The sequence below is a fragment of the Argiope bruennichi genome, chromosome 10, assembly GCF_947563725.1.
Source record: "Argiope bruennichi chromosome 10, qqArgBrue1.1, whole genome shotgun sequence".
NCBI classification, from domain to species: Eukaryota; Metazoa; Arthropoda; class Arachnida; order Araneae; family Araneidae; genus Argiope; species Argiope bruennichi.
In genome coordinates this window covers 89213654-89237742 of record NC_079160.1, presented here as the reverse complement: position 1 = coordinate 89237742, position 24089 = coordinate 89213654, and the positions used below count along the sequence as shown (strand labels likewise).

Genomic DNA, 24089 nt, shown 5'->3' with positions numbered 1-24089 from the left:
AATGCCAAAAAATACATCGAAACTGTCCTGGAACCAAAATTGATACTTTCCATCAGGGATTTCTTCTCCAACAAATCACCATTTATTTTTCAGCAGAATTCAGCTCCATGCCACACAGCAAAAGTATGCAAAGCATGGTTTCAAAATAAAGGCATAGATGTATTACCATGGCCAGGAAACAGTCCTAATATCAATCCAATTGAAAATTTGCGTCAACGTTTGAAAATTCTTGTACGGAAAAAACGTCCATCCAATAAAAGACAACTTATTGAATCTATAATTGATTCTTGGCACCATGTTATTCCGAAAGATGAACTCCAAATACTCGTTCACTCGATGAAAAGACGCTGTGAAGCTGTCTTAAAAAATAAGGGTTATCCTACTAAGTATTGGTTGTGCAAGTATCACTTTAAAAAAATGCAAATCTAAGATAGATCTTACTAAAATGAGTGTAACTTTTTTTTTGTAATACAGATATTGTAATACTGTTTTTGTTATAAAATTTTACATTAAATTACCTTCAATTTGATATATAAACATTTGTATTTAAGTGAAAATTAATATATTCTACAAGCACGCAAAGTTGAAAAACATGAAACTTTCAAAAAATGTACACTTTTGGTCACCACTGTGTATATATATATATATATATATATATATATATATATTTACAATTCATTATAATCATTCGAGTATTTTAAGTAAACACTCTTAATCAGAAAAGTGATTTATTTTTAAAGAAATTTCATAAGTTTGGGGCTTTGATTATCAGGAAATCCAGGAAATAAATGTAAATAATATCAGTGAGAGGTATAATTAGGATTAAAAAAATTTAGCCTAACTTTCTTTACGATGTCCTTATTTGTAAATATTCAAAAAATCTTTGAATATTCAGTGAACATTTTTTATAGTCCATTATGAAAATTTAAATGCTTCGTATGAAAATCGTTACTCAAATAAACGATTGATTTAAAAAAAAAGATTCATGGGTTTTGAACATTAATAATTTCATTACAGAGAATCGGCACAAATAATGCTAACGAAAAATATGATTCGTTTCAAAAATGTAGCCTAAGTTGTTTTATGAATTATGTTTGAAAAATTAAAAGAGCTATTGGATGTTAAATAATTTTTTTTAAATACATTATGACTAATAGAATATTTTGGGGGGAAAATGAATTTAAATTAACTCTTTTACATTAGTTAATGAATAGTCTAATGAATAAGCACAAATTAAACTGTAAATATTATTCGATTTAAAATTTTAAATTGAAAACTTTTTTTATTAAACGTATTATAAGTATTAAAAATTCCTGTGCGTATTTTTTATGATTTGGTATGATTAGATAAATATTTTAAATAAAAGCTGTTGCACAAATAAGTGAGTGATATATTTTAAACAATTACATTATAAATTTTACTGAATAACTGTATTTGCAATGGCACTTGTTCTTCAGCAATATCTGTGCACGGGATACAAAAAATCCTCGAGTTCAAGACGTCTGATAATTCATGACATTTCACCATTCTGCCATTTACACAAAAGATAAATAAAGCATATTTACTCACCCACCCTTTTATATTACAAATTAACTATCCGCCTTTGACGACCAATTCTTTTGCCAAAATTAATGGTTCTTAAAAATTTCAACTAAAGATTTTGTGTAACAATGTCTGAACGATTTCCTCTGCAAAATATTTTTAAATTTTAAGCATAGGCATGTAACGCTTATTATTTTAGAAGACTTGCTCAGTTCCGTTTATTGTATTACATATTTCCTTTATTTATTGTCTATATCTTCATATGTTCAATTATATTAAAGGAACGAGAAGCACTAGTTAAAAAATAGGCGCACATTTTTTTAAAAACCATTGCTTAATTTTGAAGTTGACCTTTATTTGCAAGTACAACAAAAATTAAAAAAAATTAGTTAAAGAAATGCTTTATACTAAAATCTAATTCGACACCAAAAAATTAACCGGATCTTCTTATCTTGATTATCATCCGATCAGGTGGAACTTTAGATATGAATATGAGAAGCTTCGGCATTCTGTTTGGTTTTCGCTACCCGAGTGAGTACAGAAATGTGATGGGATCGACTACCCTCTACTGATGATGAAACATGCTTCCCACGGGAAAAGTTGTGCTGTGGTATGTGTTCGGCCTGAAAACTCAACCTTAAATTCCGCCAATGCTGTCGAGGCGGTCAGGTTTTCATCCGTGATTTATCATAGATTTTATCTGTATGCCTCAGGAACGGTCGGAGTACTCAATATGTGATTATCTTGACTATCAACAATGCAAAAAAATCAGGCCCGAATGAAACATAATAATGAAAGTATGTTTTTTTATAGTCCATTATGATAATTTAAATGCTTCGTATGAAAATCGTTATTTAAATAAACTAAAGATCTAAAGATCTCAAATAAAGAAAGATTTTTAAAAGATCCCAATTTGATTTGTTTCATATGATATAATAATTTATTTTGTCCCGTAATATTTTCTAAATTCGGAACAATACTGTCGTAGAACAATGACAAAATTTTATTTAAATTAAATTAGTTACCATTTTAATTAAGATTTAAAAAATTTCTCTGAGATGCCCATTATCACATCCAATATATGTATTTGCCAAAGATTGTAGTAAGTGTAGAATAAAAGTGAACCTGCAGCCTGCACACACATACACTTTTAGACAATTTTGGATTAGAACAAATCACAATATAGACAACGTTGAATTAAAATCATAAATAAACAATCTTTTATAAAAATTTCTGTTATATTAATTTCTGTTATATATAATCTGTTATATTTCTGTTTTAACATGATAATATTCATAAAAGAGATAAAATTACTTATTATGAAATATATCATAATGTAAAATTCTCCAAAAAGATCCACAGGGCAACCTGCCGGACATAGTGCTATTGAATTTCGTGCTTGGTTATTTCTTGAGTAATAGCTTATAGATAACAAAGATTTAAAAAAATAATTGTTTGATTTTTGATTAAAAACAAATCGAAATTTCAATGCTTTTTTACTGTCAGTTCGGAAGATATTTTCTAATCTATTTTAGCACAAATTCTATTTTATATCAATTTAAAATTAATAGGATTATATTTTCAGTGCTATCATTTTTGATTCTGTGCAGCTATTATGCTTTAAAAATTATTTTTAATTATATTCTACAACAATGTATAAATTTTTAGTTTTATAATTTATATTCACTTGCGTTGCGAGGATGCATATAATTTCTATTATAAAATTAAAAGCAAACTTAAAAGTTAAGATAAAGATAGATGAATTTAATCTACGAAGTATGTTACGATGCTTAGGATTAGAGATTCGTATTCGATTTATTTTTTTAATTAATTAAATAACGGCCATTAAATTGTTTATAATTTTTCAACTCATAAAAAAAGGGATTTTTTTCTTTCTTACAAGAGCGATGCAGAAAACGTGTCAGAAGCTTTAATTATATGTACATTGGGCATAGATTTACAATAAAATGACCCTTTGCCCCCCCCAGCCCCGATTACCCTTTAAATTTGGTGGTAAGTCGGTCTCTGATCATCCGCAAAATGATTAGAAAGGACACAAATCAACTCGAAAATAATTTTGAAACATTTACGGTTTCTAATAATTACTATTACAGTAGAATAGTATTACAAATACAATTATGCATCAATAAATAGTAAATTTCTGTACTTAAAAAACAATGGTTTAATTTATTTCCAAAAAAGGAAAAAATTCCTTCTTGAAATGTGCGTTAAATACCTTTGTGTTAAGCACTTTTTTTTTTTACTTCCTCGTATAAGAAGTAAACAATGAAAAAAATAATGTAATCGTCAATTCGAATTCGAGATTTTGACGAATCGCTGCGCTTCAGACTTCCCTCCTTGAGTTCGAAAACAGATTTTTGGCATTTTTCTAATCTATCTGTGAACACGATAACTCAGAAATGCTTTGAGATTGACAAATCAAATATAAAAAAAAAAATAAATCCATTAGATTTTTTGTTGTTTGTTAAAATTTGTAATGTTTGAAATTTTGGATGAAATCCATTCAAAGGAAATCTATCTGTTCGGTTGTTTTATGACAACTACAAAACCAAACAAGTTTGAGATACAAATTTAACATCTAAAATGCAGAAATGTACGAGGATGGGTAGAAAAGTTTAGGAAGGAAAGGAAGGAATTAATAAGGAAAATAAAAAAAATTCTGTTTAATGATTTATTTAATTTGGATTAGTCTTCTTCCAAACAAATACACTTGCTCCAGAGGTGCGGCAATGCATGGATCCCCTCTCTGTAAAAGCTTTCTTCTAAGGCTCCAAAGTAGGCATTCGTCGCTGAGATGACTTCGATATCAGAACAGAATTTTTTTCAGGTGGGGAAGAAGTTGTAATCCGAGGGGTCCATATCAGAAGAATAGAGTGCACGAGGTAGAATTTCAAACTTCAGTTCATGAAGTTTTGCCATCACAAGGGCAGATTCTTGGACGGGAGCATTGTCCTAGTGAAACAGGACTCTCTTCTCGCCAAACCTGGTCATTTTTCTTTGATTTTGCAATGCAATTTATCCAAAATATTAGCATAATGTTCAGCATTGATGGTACTGTCATTTTCAAAGTAATCCAATAATAAAATTATCTTAACGCCCCAAAAACTGTTGTCATAAACTTTCCAGCAGATGGCGCTCTTTTTTCTTGTTTTGGTGCCGATTCTTCCTTCACCGTCCACTGTTTGAATTGCTCTCTGGAGTATAATGATGGATCCATGTCTCATCCACAGTAAGGAAATTCCGCAAAAAATCAGTTAGGTTTGAATTGTACAGCTCCGATATCGTCATGCTCTGTGGTGTTTTTGATCCAAGGTCAGCAAACACTGCACCCATCTTATTGACAATTTTCTCGTACCTAAAATATAGGTTAAAATATGATTCGCTCATTTTTTTGGAAATGCCAACAGAATCAGCAACCTCTGCCAATTTCAATTGGGATCATTCATAATATTTTTGTAAACTTTTCTAAAGATTTCATCTGCAGTGGCTGATTTTGGTCTCCCCGAATGCTCTGCCACCATAGTGCTTGTGCCACTACCTTTAAAGTCTGCAACCCATGTTTTAATAATTGTAAATGAAGAAGCAGATTCTTCCAGTGTAGTATCTAGCTCAGTTTTAATATACGTTGGAGATAAGCCTTTTATAAAAAAAATATTTTAGAGCAACTCGCTCTTCAGTTTTCTCCATACTCGGCTAAAAACAAAAGAAGGCAATTTTAAAACAGCAAAGTACAAAAACAACCAAACACAAATCTTTTAAAATATGCAAGAAGTATTAAACAAAGATGGCACTTTGAAGTACTTTAGTCAAAGTAATTGCGAGAGCGCCACCTCTAGGCCAGGTTGGAAACTTTTCATCCCACTCTCGTATCAAATATGGAATCAAATAAATCAAGGAGTCTATCTGTAGAACTGTATTTTCACAACCATGTAAATGCGATCACTCAAAAATGCAATGGCTTAAATGCATAAAATTTGGTATGTGATTTTCTGACTACAGTTGTAGCATCCCAGCTATCGATCATCAAAAAAAATCGCCAAAGATAGCACTCTTATAGATATTTTCGTACTATTATTCGCCAATGGCATACGTTTAATAAGCACATTGGTTAAAGAGTATGCGAGAAAGTGTTGGGATAATTTAATTTGCGATTGAAGTCTTTTTCCACAATATTTTGGGATTAATTCTAGCTGATAATCTGAATAAGGGTAATGTATATTCTTTTTTTCTGCACTAACATAATATTATTTCAGACATCTAAAACGACAATTTACAAGTAGAAATAGAGTATATCTTACACTAGATACTGTATCTTGCATAGAGGGGCTGTGTGAATTGAAATTGTTATACGTGGTTCAGGGACAGATTAAAAAAATTCTCAATTACAATGCATTTCATGCTGTATGTTATTTGTTCCTGGATATGCATTTTTTATTACTCAAATATTAATGGAACTTTGAATTACCCTTTTCTGTGCTTTCATTGTAATTATTGATTCATTTTTGTTATGAAAGCGCTAAGACTTCGCCTATCCCCGATTTTTTTTTAAATATCCATGATATTCATCTTTTAGCTTTGTACACAAAGCAGCTTGTATACGAAACTTTATCTCATTTCATTCATTAGTTTAAGTCTCAGATGTCACGAAATAGGAAAGGTAGTTTGATGGCAATCTTGTATATAATGGTTGATGCTATATTTCGTTATTAAAATGCTAAAACTTATGTAGGAATCAGAATGCAAATTAGTCATAGTTCTTCCACGTAAAAATCTGAAACCCATCTAACATAGCATGCTGTTGGAAATGAAACGCAGTCAAACATGTATTCCATTCATTTTTTATGAATGCAATTTTTGAATTTTCAGTCCTTTTTGATAATGACATATCGCAATAAAAGCTAATGAATGCATGCGGAAAACTGATATATCCATAACGTGGATATATCTGTTTTCAAAGCAACTTCAAAAAATTTCTTTGAAAACCGATATATCCAGGTTATTTTTGTTTGGAAACACAAAGAAGGGCATTAAATATACCAGAATTATAAATCTAGACGGCTGATAAATAATTCTGAATTGGTATTATTTCTTTTATGACATGAAATATCAAAGCCAATCTTATTCGGGATCGATGGAGAAGAAAAGGTTTGTGTAGAAAGTATGCATTCTAAATTTCAAGGAAAAAACGCTATGCAACGCTATTTTTATCGCTATGTAACGCCTGTTTTATTTACAGGCAAGTAATATTACTAGTGCCATCTATTAATAAGGGGCAACATTATATTTATGTGCTTAATATTATTAATGTATTAACACTTAAAAATTTTCAACTTTTCTGCGATCAAAACTGCATGAGTTTCCTTTCTTTTATTTTCATCATTTTTTGACTTCGAAAGGAAAATATAAAAATATGAATGAATTTCAAACCATATTACTCGCCTTTTAAATATAACTTTTGGCTGTATAAGTATTCACGTGACCGTATTTCTAAATTTTCTGAAATTAATAAAGTTTACAAATTCTTTTTCTTTAATTTCAATGATTTGAATGTACCTTTTAACACTTTTACGAATTTTTTTATTAGATGGTTGTTAGAAGATCTTATTTTAGTGATATAAGAGGAGCGTGTACTTAGTATTTTTATTATATCTGTTTCTTTTATGGCAACGAATGAAAATGTAACTAAATGCACTTTTACGGCAATGAAAGAAATTCCTTGAACATCATTTCAACGAATCTGAATGGTGATGACAAACTTTTTGATGAAAAATTAAATAATACTAAAATATAATTCAAGAATCTCATTTCTGTTTGTGTAATCCACTCTTAAAATAAGTCTTGTATATAATAATTATCCTATTATAAAAATAGACAAAGGTATGGAAATTTATGAAAATGTTTTAAAAATAAGGAATATATAAATTTATATTATTATTAATTATATAAAGATAAATCAGCTATTCTTAATTACTGTAATTATCATTCAACATTATTGTTTATAAGTTTTATTCATGGAATATCATATTAAAATAATTATTGCTATGTTAAATGCACGGTAAATAATAGAAATATTTCAGGAGTTCAGTTTTAACTGTAATTAGGTTTTTAAAATTATATGAAGGTTATTTTGAAATTGACCTTGCAATTTTGAATTTTGGCGAGTTGATCAGTATAATGCCTGAGTTATCACCCCACACTTCAAACTTTCTTCCCATGCTAACACAGCCACAATTGATTTCAACGGAATTAACATGCGTTGTTGATTCAAAAACTATTAAAACTATATGTTAAACATTCTTATTCCTGTTACATAATATTATATTCTGTGTTATCTTAAGCTCCTTTCTTATCATCTTTTTTCTTACCTCAAGATAGATTTAAAAAATTGATTTAGCAGTGAACAACACATCATATATATCAATAAGCACTCATTAACTTTTGGATGGTTGTTAATTTGCTTATAAACTTGTGATAAATCGGTTATTAATGAGCAATTCTATTCTGCATGCGATTAAATTGGAGGGAATTTATGTTTAATATAACTTTTGCATATAATAATAATGTTTAAAGTAGAATAAATAATAATATCTTAATCATATAACACAAAAAAAATATTGTTTAGAATTTCTGGGCCATGTGAAACTACTGATTCCTTATACCTGTAAGATCATAAAAATATTGATATAATTAAGGTTGATAAAAATAATTCTTGTTAAAGCTGTCAGAAATAATGCGTTTGAACATTATTTTTGATACAAGCGTATCTCGGGTAGCCCTATAGGTTAAAGCAGTTACGAAGACCGGGTGAAATATATGATTCAAAACTCGAACATGTCTATTCTTATTTGTTTATTTGCAATTATATTCTGTTATCAACACAGCAAAGAATAAATTAATACAGTATGAAATTGTTCAATATGTAATTTTACAAACATATGTTTTTAAATATGTGAATAATTATAAGAAGAAAAAGCAACATTTTCAAGAGATTAATGAGTGATATGTTGTCTGATGAGGAAGATGATGAATATTAATCCGAATTCATCGACTTGTCATACATAGTCAAGTCGATAACGATTTATTTTCAACAACTGCATATTTTTTTTCAACTTCTTTTACAGTTATTATGCGATTATATAATCAGTATGGACCTCACTGAGCAGTGGATAAAAAAAGTACAAAATTTCACGGAAACTATGTGTGATTCATACAGACCGGTTAAATACATTACCTGTTCGGCACACTTACTTCAAGTGGCAATTTTGTTAATATAGCTTTGTATATATTAGTAATATTTAAACTAGCCAAAACTGTATTTAATACAGCCTTGAATACCTATCTGTATAAAACGCTAACGTACATGATACAAAAATCGAGTTTATTACTTACTGTAGAAAGGCAATATTCAAATACCAACAAACCATCATTTGAATTTCAGACTGCTTCATTCATTGAATATTTTTACAAGTGCATTAAATCAATCAATTAATCAAACTGCAAATTCTCTCAACTAATTAATCAAACTGCAAAATATTATTAGAAATATTCTGGAAATGTTTCGTCATCTCATCAAAAAGTACATTCAGTCAAAGGAAAGAAGATATAAATGAGATAAAGAAATAGAATTCAAACAAAAAGCTTAATCGAGCACAAAGATAGGCTTAACCATCTCGAGATAAGTAATCTTGGTGAGGTATCAGAATCATTAACTGTTTCTAGACAAGCACATCAAAATCGCGCCAATCATCCAAAAACCCTTCTAAAACCTGTTATTCTAGATGGTAACAAATGGCTTTTAGAGACTACAAAAAAGTTGACGACAAATTGCCTCAAAATGTTTCAATTTCAGCAATCCTACAGTAATTTTAAGTCTGGCCGAATCGTTATGATTTGCCTATGTAAATTAATATTTATATTTTCTAAAACTGTTATCTTACAAAAAAGATCTTTGTATTATCTTAAGACTAAAAAATTATCTTTTTAATGATATCAATCTCATTTCTGAGCGATTTCCTCTTTAAAAGAAATAATATTTTAATTCAGTTTGATGCATTATCTGAAAAAAATGTTTTTAAATGCTATGAAGTGTAAGAAGTGTATGAAGTGTTTTTACCAGCCATTAACTCAAAAGTAGGATATTTACTTCCACGTTTATTTCAAAATTTATATACTTTTTAAATTTGCATACTCTCATTGAATTCATGTTTTTCAGTAGTATCAAACAACAAATTAATCACTTAACAATCTAAAAAGTCGATTAACTGGGCAAACGAACTGGTCGCCAAAAGTGGCTAGTATTAATAACATTTTAAACCAACACAAATAGTACTTAATATAGCTTAATAATAAAGATTAAACTAACATAAATAACTCTTAATAGCCTTTCAGCATCTAGTGTGAAATGGCAAACTATTCCTTTTCATAAAATTATCATCTTATTGCAAAAGAATGATAATTTTATTTCATATATTAAAATTTGAATATAACACATTTTAAAATAAATGTAATATATAATTGTGAAGAACTGTTTATACTCATTTTAAATGGCTCGAGAAGGTTCTCAAAGGAAAAAGATGAATCATATTAGGTATGGCAGATTGAACAGCCAGATTGGCCCAATATAAATGATCAGTCCGGTAAAACATGGTCATTTGTTTAAATGAAACTACCATGCGTAAATAATTGACTGGAAAAAGAAGTTTTCAAGGTTGAAATAGGTATGTTGGTGGTTAATCTACTGACCCTAATTCACCCGTCCATGACTTATAGGTTATATGATAGCTTCCAGTATGCAACTAAGCATAAAATATAGTTCCTAAGAAAAAATTTATACTTCACAGATTTGCATATAGTAATAAATTCTTACTTATTTATTGTTAATATTTAGCTTCTTATAGTAGAAGATCTCAGAACTTATATTCACTTAACCAACAATATCCAAATGATGCGACTTTGAAGAAATATATTGAATTTTAAATTTATCTATGTAATATATACTTTAGTAATAAATTCAAGCTATTTTCACACCTTTATAATAGATTTTTTAAACTCTACTCAGTTTTTTAAACTAAATCGACTACTACTTTAATTTGTGAGTTATGTGAATTTTAACACATCTTCCGAAATTTAATAATTATAACTTTCATGTCTAGAAACAAATGTAAAATGATCTTTCCTTGAGAACATAATTTGTCCTCAGAGTAATATAGTGGCTGATAAAAATTAAGATAATTCGCTCTGTGTTTAGTTTAGTTTAGTTTAGTTATATATTAACGTCCCGTTGTGAAGCAACACGAGAACTAGTTTGGGACGGACCTCGTAATTTCGAACCGCGGTCAGATGTCGAGGACGACACCTGAGCTGGCACCCCCCTCTCCACACCAATTGATAGCAATTGAAGGGTAGAGAATGATTATGCAAGCAAAATTGAATTTTCTTTAAATTCTTAATATATTTAAATTTTTAATAAATGTCTATGGGTTTAATTTCCTTTTCGTATTGTTTTAGCATTTCGCGTTTTTACATTTTAATTTTATTCCTTTGATTTCCAAAAATAATTATTTTTTACTTTTTATGGCAAAGAAAAAAATTAGTAAAGGATTTACTGTTTTTCTTTTTTTATCATAAAATCTTATTTCATTTTGATAAAAAGGTTAACAATATTGAAACTCAAATCACAAGGAAAATATTTAAAATCATTTTCAGAATATTCTGAAAATAAGTTCATTAACATAATTCATAAAGTGATCCTATGCATAAACTGAAATAAGAGTATCACATCGTCGTAGAGAATAAAAAAATACATTTAAAGAAATGAAAAGGTGAAATACAATTGTAAATTCATACATAATTTTTTTAGATCTGAATTAAGAAGAAAATGCAACATCACTTTTATCATGCATGATAATGTTTATAGGCTGGCCTACTGCCAGTAGTTGAATTTTATCTTACAACAACGCTTTCTTTGTTTTAGTGATGGATTTATTCTCAAATAACCTGTAAAGATATTAAATAATTTTTTTAGGACTTATTATCCATGCTATATAATTAAAAGCTATTTTGGGAAATAAAATAAAGACAGACAAATCAAGTCTTTTGAAACCTTTTCATGCTATGATAGTTTCGGACTATAAGTTCGAATCTCACTTATTCTTATTAAGTTTTTACTTATGTATAAAGTTTTAATAACATATAATTTTCAGTTTCAGATTTGGAATAAGCAAGTCCAATCCCAGCATCTGAATGTTAAGAACAACCATCAACAAGAATATCCATATTGAAAGGATGTCCGACGCCATCTAATCTATCGAAATTAACGAGAATTAATCAGCGAAGACATTTCCTGTTTTACCAAAATGGGATGAAAAAAGAAAGACAAAAAATTGTTTGGACCATTTCATTTTCCATTAGTCAGAATTCACCAAATGATTCCCCTCTGATTTGAAATAATCGTGTGTAAGGGGTGCGTGGGGAGGCAGTAAGCTCTTATGTTGCTAGTGATTATGCTCTCCAGACTTCAGGCTCCATCGGAAGTGTCTATACTGCCGACAGGCTTGGGCAACCACTACACCTCCAGCAGTCGGCACCTCATACCACCAGGAAGAAGGAGATTTCCCTATAACCATTCAGTCAGCAGCAGTTCGGATTGTTACGTAGGTGAGTACAGGATTAAATACATATTATAAGATGTCTATCAAAGGATTACATTATTTCACACCAGTGATGGGTTTTAGACGGAGCGCCCGATCTCAAAGGAGCACAATCTCCGACGCCTAATCTTTAATTAATTAAAACCTTGTTGTTATTGATTTAACCTTATGACCAGTTAATTACTTATTAGAGACATGCTAGGAAGAAATATATTTATTAATATTTATCATGATATACTCATACACACAATTATTCATTCATCGTCTGATATGTATCTACATTCATACTGTCTTTTGTACAAGAGCAACAAAAAAGTTGTTTGCTTACCTGTGTGTAACATCTGGTGTGTTAGGCTCAGCTGATCAGGGTCAGATGGCTGTCATCTTGTCATTGTTCATTTCAACCTCATCCCTTTGAGCTTTCCTCAAAGGTCTTGAAAAGGCCTGGTTCGCGATTAGGGAGAGGGCAAGTTCCCTTGTGTCGTTTTCTTATAAATACTTCCCGTTGTGGGCTCATGGAAGGCGCTGGCAGCACAGCTATTGAATTAAACGATAAGAGTGCGAGGGCCCCTTTTCTTTTTTTGGGTTCAGGGATCGTGGGTCGGTATTGCTTTGATCGCGGGGTTTGAGTGATTGTCTATTTTATTGCAGTAATTAGTTGCTAGTTTTTGAAAGAATTCTATTGTGAAAGGAAGGTTTAGATCTTTTTGGGTATATTTGTTTCTGATAAACCATGGGGAGTTTGTTATTTGCCTTGAAACTATATATTGTAGGTTTTCCAGTTCATTGATTTGCGTTTTGGCGGCTTCGCCCCACATTGGGGATGCTACAGATCATGATGGGTCTATGTATTACCTTGTAGAGCAAAAACTTGAATTACATTATTTCAAAATTAAATATCACTTCAACGAAAATATATGAATGAAACTAGTGGTATAAGGTAATAAAGTCTTAAATATCTCAGCCAGGAAATTGCAAAATTCTTGCAATACATGGTATGGTGCAGATGCAAATGGATCCTTTCAAAGATTTCTATGAAGCAAAATAGTCCAGTCAAATAATATTTTAGTATGGGAAAATTATATAACAGCATTTTTATTGCTTTAAGTTGTTGGTGTTTAGCTATGCGGAGTCTTATTGTACGCTTATGCTTAGATAAGGAGGGAAAGGGAAGATAATTTGAAATACTGGTTTTCTGTGTTTAAATAAAAAGTAAATTGCTTTATTAATAATCTTTTAATAAGATTATCAAATTTGATTGATAAGATTATCAAAAGGCTGATTTTGATAAGATTAATAGAATTATAGTTACTGATAATAAAAAGATCTATTATTGTTACGGTTCTTAATTACGATTAAATGTTACGATTCTTAACTAGGAAAGGTGAAAATTTAAAAAAAAGCATAATTTTGAAGCGTATTTTGAATTTGAAAAAAAAAAAAAATGTAAGCGAAATTTTTTTGAAATTCTAATTTCTATCTAAATACTTACAGAAGAAAACGACCCTTAAAAATTTCATATAACTCCCTTTTTTTTCTGAAAAATTCAATTTTCTTCGTTGAAAATTATTGAAAAACATCTATAAAATATTTATTTTTCTGTCAATATTCGCTGACCGAAAAATAGTTCTTATTCCACAATTACACTTTGGCAATTTCAGATGACTATATAATTGTCAATTTTTCGAAAAGAAAGTAGATTAATATTCCATTATTATGCCTTAATGCAGTTTCTGATGGCCCAAGTCACGCACCTCTATTTGGAGTGCACTAATTTATAGTATTTTTAGGCACCAATCGCTAGAAAATACAATTTTTTCCCCAAATTTAATTTTCTCATTTTTTTTTCTGAAAATCAACCATAATAATACCATTTGAAACTGTAGAATAACAGATTTAGAGTAAGATTTATTTTTGAGCTATGAAAATGAATTGATAGAAAAATATCTGTAGACATCTTTCGATGATCCTGTTTTTTCTTGATAAAATTGAATAATAATAAAAAAAAACTGTACAGATTTCGTTATGGAATTTTTATCAGATGTTTTCTTTTATGTAACACATACTTAAATGGAATTCCAAAACTTCATTTGATTGTCCATTTGAAATGTCCTTTTAATATCCATAACTTTTAAACTTAAAATAACTAGTTTTAAATAAGATGAAGCGAAATGACGTAATGTACGTAGTAAAAAAAAATTGAGGAAAGGATTATTTCATTCATATGAATAAAACCATTTCTGTCCGGAACTGTATTTTTTTATCCTTTCCAGAAACTAGCTGCAAACTAGTAAGAGGCAGTATTTCCTTAAGTTCCGAATATGCAAAAGAACTCATATTTGTAAGTTGGGAATAAGTTGATTTCCAGAAACTAGCAGCAAGCTTGTGAGAGGTAGTATTTCCTTAATTTCGAAATATGAAAAAAGAACTTAAACTTTTGCCTGTTAACAGAAACGGGAAAAGATGAATGCATATAGTATTTCGGTATCATTACAAAGATAATTAAACCATAAATTAAGAATTGCCTCTACTTGGCTCAACAACAGTGCAATAAAATATTTTCTCACATGTCAAAAGTGCAGATCCAATAAAACAAAAACTATTATATAAATTTTAATTGGTTTCACACCAGATTCCCAAATTTCATCGATATATTGCGAAATGAAATTGAATGGATTGAATGAAAAACTTGTTGATTTTTTGTTTTGACTCATAAATGAATAACTGATCTGAGCCGCGGTGGTTAGTAGAGCGTTAGATTCGCGTTCCTTAGGTTGAGAGTTCGAACCACGGCGGCCTAAGATTCCCCGCGTGCTTGGTGGCTGACGCGCGTATAAATCTTTCGTGGTCACAAAGTCCTCCATTTCGAGAGTAATACCACTGGGGGTACTGGATCAGGGGTGATCGTTCTCTGATTCAAGTTTAAAATGCGATCTGTCGATGCGTGAATGAAGTCCGCCCCGTAAAAAGGGTTGTGACGTGTGTGTGTAGCTAAGTCGTTCTCTTGACCCTAGATGGCGCTACTATAAAAACAAGAGAAGCTTCCCCACCGGCTTAAAATCGTTGTCCTGTCTCGTAACAGTGGGCTTGTCCATGGCAAGTGCCATAAGAAACAGCAACAAATAATTGATCCGTCTAGATATCTGTAACAGATTAAACACTGATAATTTTACAATTCAATCTTTCAGTTTTTATAATCAATACTTCTGTTTCATAATACGATTTTGAAAGGCACCACCAGAATATAAATAAGTAATATGAGACTCTTATTTGGAAAATATCAATTTTATGCAAATGAAGGAGTATTGAATGCTTAGAATCGTATGGAAGCATTTGAGGGGACTTCCTCGAATGAGATACTTTTATTCTTGATGAAATAATGAAAAATTATAATAGGACTTAAAAAAGAAACAGTTCCTTTGCAGTTTTAACGGCTGAATTCTTCCTTAAAATAAATTTTTTGAATCCATCAGAGTAGAAGTTCTTTGCATTGTTCCTTTAAATGAAAATTTCAAGGAGCCTTAATTGCTTTTTATATTCTTCTGGAACAAGAATCGCAAGTTACGTAATAAAAGATTAATTTTTACTTTTCCGTATACGTAGTATAGAGAAAGTATTCTCTAAAGTTTTATATTGCGTTATATTGTAATCCTAAAAAAATATTACATTTCATCGTAAAACTTTATATCATAATCATAAAAAATTCGAACTCGAGAATTTGATGAATCTCCACATTTTGATGACCTCCTTTAGATAGAAAATTTTTTCGAATGTCTGTCTATCTGTCTATATGTGATAAAGATAACTCAAAATCTCATTCAGATAGACGATTAAAATTTAGTATTACATGATATTTGCCGATTTCTATCAAATTTTGAGTAAAATCCGTTCAGAGGCAGTTCGTCTTTCCAGATTTTTGAATATAAGTTAACACAATAATTACAAAACGAAGAGGGCTAAATAGATAAGATTTGGTACACAGATTTAACATCTATGGTGTAGACACATGTCAAATTATGAGTGAAATTCAACTATGGGTTGGCTGTATGTCGGTTTGTACTTTCAGAAACATGTAAACGCGATCATTCAAAAACGAAATGATCAAAATATTTCAAATTTGGTATATAAATTTGAGACTACGAGGCAATATTGTGTCAAATTTTTGTTTCAATCGGTTGGGAAAAACTTCTATGAAACAAAAATTCGATTTTTGGATACTGTTAAAGAATGTCAGGGATTAACACCAAATAACTTGCCGAGCATGACACGATAGATTGAACAAAAATATTCTAAATTCACGTTCAAAAGTTAATAATTCGATGCGAATGCCATGTAAGACATTCTCTGGCATGACAAGTTTATTAGAGTTTATGCGAGAAAATTCTGGGAAAACCACTCTTACTGTTAATCGATTAATCTTGAATTAAGTTAATCGATTAATCTTGAATTAAGTTAATCGATTAATCTTGGAAAGGTTTGTTAACCGCCCAACTGAAAGACCAATGCGGTGCTAATATTTCTCTGATATTGGCAAGTTCACAAAATCCTCGTGGAACCTTGATAGAATAAATCAAATTATAATCCAAGAATGAATATCAGATCTTGCTTATCAAAGATAGAAATGTTTGAAACGAGCAAGTGATATCAAATGGATTTTCTGAAGAAGTTGCTAGTTATTTAAATGTAAAATTTCAAAAATGTATGAAGTCTTTTTTATTTGGCGAAAGTTGCTCATTGACGCGGATATGAAGAAAGTCAATCGAGAACCCTTTTCAAAACCTATCCAAGAATATTTATTTTAATCTTTTTAAAATAGATTGTACTAGGCGAGCACGCATGTAGCTCTAATGTTTGAAAAAGACATTTGTTTTATAGGAATTACTTTTGCTTTTGGGATTAGAACCCAAGTTGCAATTTTCCTCTATGTAGCAAACTGTTGTAGATAAATATTTTTATCCAAAAGATACATGGCAAAAGTAGATCTAAGGGAATAAAACCTTTAGAAGAACTGAACGAGTATTTTTCGTTTTCTAAGATGATCAAGATACTACTAAAAGATGATACGACAAACATTTTTTTTGAATCCCAATACAAAAATCAACAATTTGTAATGGGTCTGGCAAGACACAATGAGAACCTGAATTTTCATTTCCACTTTCTAGTATTTGCATTTATTTCCCAGTTCTAAGCTTCTGATGATTAGAAAGAAAGAATCTTAAGTACATACTTCTACTGATTCTTCTATTATTTCTGCACTGGTTAACAAATTATCAAAATAGAAGCAACGCGCTTAACCTAACAATTTATTTCACGTTGTTTGGGTTGTCGTTTTCAACGGTTAGGGTCATTGGTTTTAAACAACGAGTAGATAGCAAAAAGAAATATGAATACTGGTAAGTAATGATAGCTAGTTTATATTCTTCAATAGACTCGTAATATTTGAATTTCTTCAATAGTCTTTTATTAATTTATCACTTCGACATTTTAAAATCTGCTTGCATATGTAAGTGCTATCAGCTGTGAAGGCAACTTATGGAACTGCAGTCAGAGTTTCATTATAAATTCATCATTTACTCAGGAACCGTAAAATACGACGTTTAGAAGCAGCCCAATTTTCCAAACTTGCATCTTGAAGAAGAAAAGATTTGTTTCTGGAAGAGTTTTATTTGAACCATCATCCGAATTTTCAAATCAAATTATAAGCTCAAATCTAAGCTTATAATTTGATTTAAATTGAGGTTTTGCTGCCTACAATCCTTATATTGCCTTGCAAATTCAAAATCTTTTCTTTTACATAAATTTCAAGCAATATAACAAAGATTCTAATGATGTTATTCATTTATAAGTTATTATTTATAAACAATAATTTAATAAAGTGAACTTATAATTTTATTTAGATGATTTTTTATTTAGTTCTTCTTTAGCATCCTCTCGTTTAAAGTCCGATTTATTGTCGTTTCAATTTTTCCAGAATTCTTAAAAATTCAGACTAATATTTTAGTTAAACTTTAAGCGATATATTAATTGATCAGTGTCGCATCTGTTATCGCCTGCGATTAATCGCAAATTTAAAGCCACGGATTCTCCCTATATTTTGTTATATAGTTTGAAAGAAGAATAGAAAGGAAATAATTTACACTTAATATTAAGCCAGTGTCAATGGGACTTTAAAATTAGGGTTGTCAGTTGCAATTTTTCCTATTGATTCAAAATCTCTGAATAGTACGAGTGGATTGCAGAGCTATTTAAAATCTTCAAAGCATATGATTGCAAACTAAATTTTACATTATTGTTGTATTTCACTACGATGTCAAATTTAAGGTACTCTAATGTTTTAGAGATAGATATCAATACCAATGCCCAAAATTACCAGTTACAACTCCTACAGTGACTGATTTATTATTGCTCGAACTATAATTTATCCTCTTAACCCTGCTTTCTCTTCCATTTAATTAGATGACATCTATATTATAAATACATTGTCGTCTTGATTCAACGAACAGTTCATAGAGAACTTCAGATTTTTATGAATTATCTGTTAACGATATTAGATTATAAGTATAAAATATAACGATGCCCGATCTAGACTCGGGAACAAGAGTTAAGTGGTTAAAAAACCGTTTCCAAACAAAAAATAAAAATTTATCTGATTTTAAAAACTTTTCACTATTCTACCCAATGATTTTTGTTTTTATCTCTTTCTTAACTTTTTAATTGCCACCATATTAATTTGGCGGTAATGTTATTCATTTTATTATAAAAACACTGTTTGTTTTCAGCCATTGGCAATACAAAGGGCTTATATTACATTGTTTATTTACTTTCACAGGTGATCCCAACGCCCCGGAAGCCAACATGAGTTTTCGTGAACACCAGGAGTACTTTGGACCGGACGTGTTAGTGATTATCGGGCTTGTCTTGGCATGTCTTGGCGCCATTTTAACCCTCATTAGTTTTTATTGCCAGTTCAAACATCCAGCCATCCAAGCAACTATGGCAGGAATAGGACCATCTTTGGTAGGAATAGGCATGCTTTTTTGCATATTAAGACTGTTCTTCTGTACGTTTTGTATCAGTAAGACATGTTGCGAATGCATTGCAGATGGACTCAAATTCATGGCAATCCGTTGCCCTTGCTGTAAATATTTCAAAAAACCCAAAAAGAAGGTTCATCCGCTACAAGTTAAAGATATTCACATCGCCAAAGCTACTGCCAATGGACAAATGGTCGCCAAGGCATTGAACAGTGTTAGTCAGGATACACGAAAGCAAGGTTCCAGCAATGGCCTGAAGAGTAAGATTATCAACAACAATATAACGCATCTGGTCCCATTGGATGTGAAACAACCGGCATTAGAGATGGCAACACTTTCTTCCAGAATGGAGCCTATCAACGAATCAGAAGAAAGAAGAACTCAAAGTTCTGCAAATCATAGTGAAAATAACAGCATAACCGAAGTGAGGGTTGATTCTGACTGCAGCATAGGCGAAACTTCGAAACCAGAAGATGAAGAAGTTTTGAGAGATGAAATTGAGTTGTTGGAGGAGATGAAATCTGAGGCTTCAGGATCGCCGAAGAGTCTTCATCGAAATATTAATGAACTTGTATTACAAACGCAGCCACGTTATTAACCATTAAATTCATGCATTATTCATATTTTGCCAAACAAATTTTAGATGTAATCACTGATTGTTGATATATTCATTCGATATGAACAGCAAAAGTTGCAAAATCAAAGTAATCTTGCGCAACTAGCTTGTTAATTACGTGATGTTTTTAGGTATACAAAAAGAAATTTTCCTGCATTTAAAGTTTATTTGAAGTTTACAAGCCCAATAAGTCTACTTTTTCGTAAAATATTATTTTTCAATTTTCTTCATATAAGACCCATTCACAAAGTAAAAACAGAATATAAGTTGGTTAAGAATTCTTTGTTGAAATCCTTGCATAGGGAAAATTTTTTTGGCACGAGTACAAAATTTCTATCTTGCGAGTCTTAAGAAAGGAGCTGAGGGAGAATAAAATGTAAAAAACAGTAGGGAAACATCTAATGTCACTTACTTTAGAGTTTAACATTAATTTATATCATGTGCATTAATTTGACTAACGTTTGATATTTTTGACATCCTGACTGACAGCCATTGACAATTTGTTATGCATCCTGAAAGTGACCGGCCATAATTAGGTTTAAATCGGAGATCCTTTGCCCACATCTCCTGCAATTTATTATTGATTTATTTGTATCTTTTGATTTTTCTTGTTCTGGAATCCATACCTATTTGTCATTTTTAGGATGATTAATGGTTCTTTTTCAGTATTTTAGGTAATATTTTAATTCTAACCATAATATACTCCAAGTAAAAAAAATGTTGTGAGAATGATTATGTTTCCATGTCTAGATTTTGGATGTAAATTCTTTTTCTATTTAACTTTGATATGGAAAATGTTACAGCTGTAATATTTTATTGAAGCTTTCAAAACAATTTAATTATTCTTCTAAACTTAAATTCTTCTGTTTATAAAATCTTCTTTTTTTTCTTTGTTGATAATTTTCTTGAATAAATTGTTCAAGAAATGTGATTAAAATATTGAACAGAAACACTTTTCATTTATTAAAAAAATATCATTAATTTAAGTATATTTAGTTAAAGCGTCCTTTTTTTAAATTAAGTACTGTGTAATATTTAAGATCATTTCAATCAATATTAAGAATAATTTCCACCATTTTCAATCAATATTAAGAGAAGAAAGCAAAAATGTTCCATGAAACAATTTGCTCAATTGTAACATTTGAGCAAGACTTCTTTATTGTTTGAACAATTCGTTAAAAAAAATGAAGGCCTTTGGACAGCTGAAATTTGTCTTCATATTTTTTTTATTTACAAGTGATTAAACGATGTTAGTGTAAATCGTAGAATTTTAAGTTGTCACAGAATTACAGAACTTACTTGAGCGGTGTCTGTCTTAAACAGATTCATTTTCTGTAGAAAGCGTGGCTAAAAAGATGCGATTTTTTTCTTTTTTACTTTTAAGCAGCAGTGGGAATCGCTACACATTTCTATTTCAAGGATTATAAACATGTCGCAACAACCTTTTACTTTATTTGTTCTCTTAGAGCTTCCTTTATTTATGAGCTTAATCATAATTTTATATTAAAAAGATTTTTTAGCAGCTTTCCGTACAATTACCATGAAAATATTTATTATATAATTATTACAAGGATATACAATTTGGAACTATTCAAATAAAAACATATTTATGATTTCTTTTACTTTTTACAATAATGAACAAAATATATAATACAACAATTTACTTCTTTTCATTTATTATAATATGTTAAACCCTTTTCTTAATGCTAAAAATGTATCAAAATTTACATTACTGTAAAAAAGCATTAAAAGAACATAGTATATGTATTCAAAAGAAAGGATTTTAAGAACAGCACATTTGAATTTTCATCATCAAATGATTGTTAATACATCTTACAATTAATTAACTGGTCTTAAAATAGAACCTATTTTTACCTGAGATTTAACTGATAAGAAAGAATGATGTACATTTAAAGGTATTTGGTTTTGATTTTTCTAAAAAAACCATGGAAACCAAATAAGTATTTGAATCTCATGTTTATTTCATGAGAAGCATGAATGTTTTATGAGTGTTGTAAAATTATTGTTTCTAAAAATTGCCATAAAAAATTACTGAAATAATTTCCATTAATTTCTTGTTTTAATATTATGCATTCAATAAATAGCCTTTTTATTAAAAAAATCAATTTGAAACAAAATATTATATTATCTAGGTCTTTGAAGAAGAAAACTTAATATTTCAAATCTAAAACAGGTGAGGAAATTATAAAAAAATTATGGGCTAACGAAAAAATAAATGTTTCTTGCAATTTTGTTAAAAAGAAATATACTGGGTTAATTTGGAAATGCCCTGATTCCTAGCACTGAAATGTAACAAAAATGTGAATTCACTAATACATAGCATATTTTTTTAATGTAACTCCAACATTAAGTAAAAAAAGACAGATCGAAAGGCCATCTTATATTTAAATAAGAATTGACTATATCAATCAGATAATAATTGTTAGAATTACGTAATTAGAATGTTATAATAATTTTTTTGCTAAGAATTGTAAGTTATATGCTGCTTGCAATTTTTATAAGCAGAAATTCTCTTGTGGTATTTATTTTGAAATTCTTCGTTAGTAAAAATAATTTTAATGAAATTAAACTTATTTAAAAAGTAATATTTTAAAAATAACTTTTTAAAGAAATCCATTTCCAAATATTTATTTTAATAATAATTATAAAATTAATTGAATTTAAAAATCTTTATTTAGCTAAATTTTTGTGGGCTATTTTCGCTATTTTAAACTTGTTGAATTTAGAGGCAGTTACATTTCAAGAAAAGATATAAAATCCATATTGAGTTTTTTCAGATTCAAACATATTGATTGTTTAAAAATGAAGGATTGCCATTGTTAAAGTTATAGGCTTTAAAATAAGGCAAAAAAGATTTGTAAATGATAGAGAGATAAAAAGTACAATATATTTATTGTTTCAATGTATTAAGTTTATAAATATTGTTATATTCTGTGATATTTTTTGTGTGCTTTCATGTGTATGCAGTTTTAAGCGTATAAAAAAAATAAATGACATTTTCTAAAGCTATGTATTTTTCTTAATGTTGTTTTAAGCCATATAGATAATAACTATTTAAATTAATTACTTAAGTTATAGAGAAATTTGCAACTATGGATAAAGATAAGCAATTCTGAGCTCTACATTTCTATGCAAAGATCAATAAAATTATTTAATTATCGCATTTTAACATGATAATATATATAGACTCACATTCTATATGTAAATTGTGACATGCATAGTGAAAAAAAATCGTTCAGTTTGTTTTAAAGGCAAATAATTAGATCTAGAGTTACTAAATCGACAAATTATTACCTCTTGAAAAATATGTGCTCATTAACTCTTTCGTTACTTATTCGCACCAAACCTGACGTGCACGCTCTATACTGTCTGTCCGATTTCTGTTTCAAGCAAAATATGAAAGATGTAAAACGAATTATCACCAAGGATATCTTTGTTTTACATCTTCACCCTCTGTTGAAACAGAGGATGAAGAGAATTACTATCCAGGACAAAGAGAATGCAAAGAGAATTATTATCCAAATGTCTTTGTTTTACATCCTGCATTCTTTATTTGAAACAAAAACAGGCCTACCGGTATAGAATTTGCATGGTCCGGTTAGCAGAGAGAAGTTAAAAAGGATTATCAATATTTAATTAGGATTTTAATGAAAAATTAAACAAAACTTTAACTTTTTTCCTCAATAACTTCGGATCATTTCATGAAAAACCTCCCCATTTTTATACCACTCTAAAATTTAAAGTATTATCATTTAGAGACCAATTTTATGCCCACAAATTTTTATTTAATCTTGATGATTTTTTAAACATATTTTTAAGTGCATTTTTAACGGAATTTTATATTGTTTTAATGACTGGATTTATATTCATAAGTGTTGAGCCATATTTAAATATATTTATTGAGTGCATGTTATCACTGCTATGTATTTAAGATTACATTTAAAAAACAAAACTAGAATAAAAGAATAAAACCTAGAACTTCATATATACTATAATGTTTTGGACAAGAGTTTCGAATCTTATTTAATTATTTTAGTGGAAGAAGCGAAGATTTTTTTAAATTAAAGAATGGTTTTGAACATGTTAGGGTCAATTTGATTCACACTTCTATTCTGCTTAGATAATCGCTTGTCTATTTCACTTATAAAAAGACAGCAAAAAAGAAAAAAAACCCGATGCATCTAATTAGACAGATAATTCAAATCA

The 24089-nt window shown here is 29.6% G+C and overlaps 1 protein-coding gene across 2 annotated transcripts in view; it reads left to right on the top strand.

Moving 5' to 3' along the window:
* Nucleotides 1–20655, top strand: part of LOC129988330 (uncharacterized) — a 52152-nt gene extending 31497 nt beyond the window's left edge. The window contains exons 2-3 of one of the 2 annotated variants that reach the window (XM_056096534.1): nucleotides 11766–12219; nucleotides 19042–20655. In XM_056096534.1, coding sequence (XP_055952509.1) covers nucleotides 12051–12219; nucleotides 19042–19844 — 972 coding nt within the window. In that variant the 5' untranslated portion in view covers nucleotides 11766–12050 and the 3' untranslated portion in view covers nucleotides 19845–20655. Of the gene's footprint in view, nucleotides 1–11765; nucleotides 12220–17425; nucleotides 17606–19041 lie in introns of those variants that run through there. The other variant, XM_056096535.1, reaches the window with a different exon arrangement.
* The last annotated feature ends 3434 nt before the right edge of the window (nucleotides 20656–24089 follow it).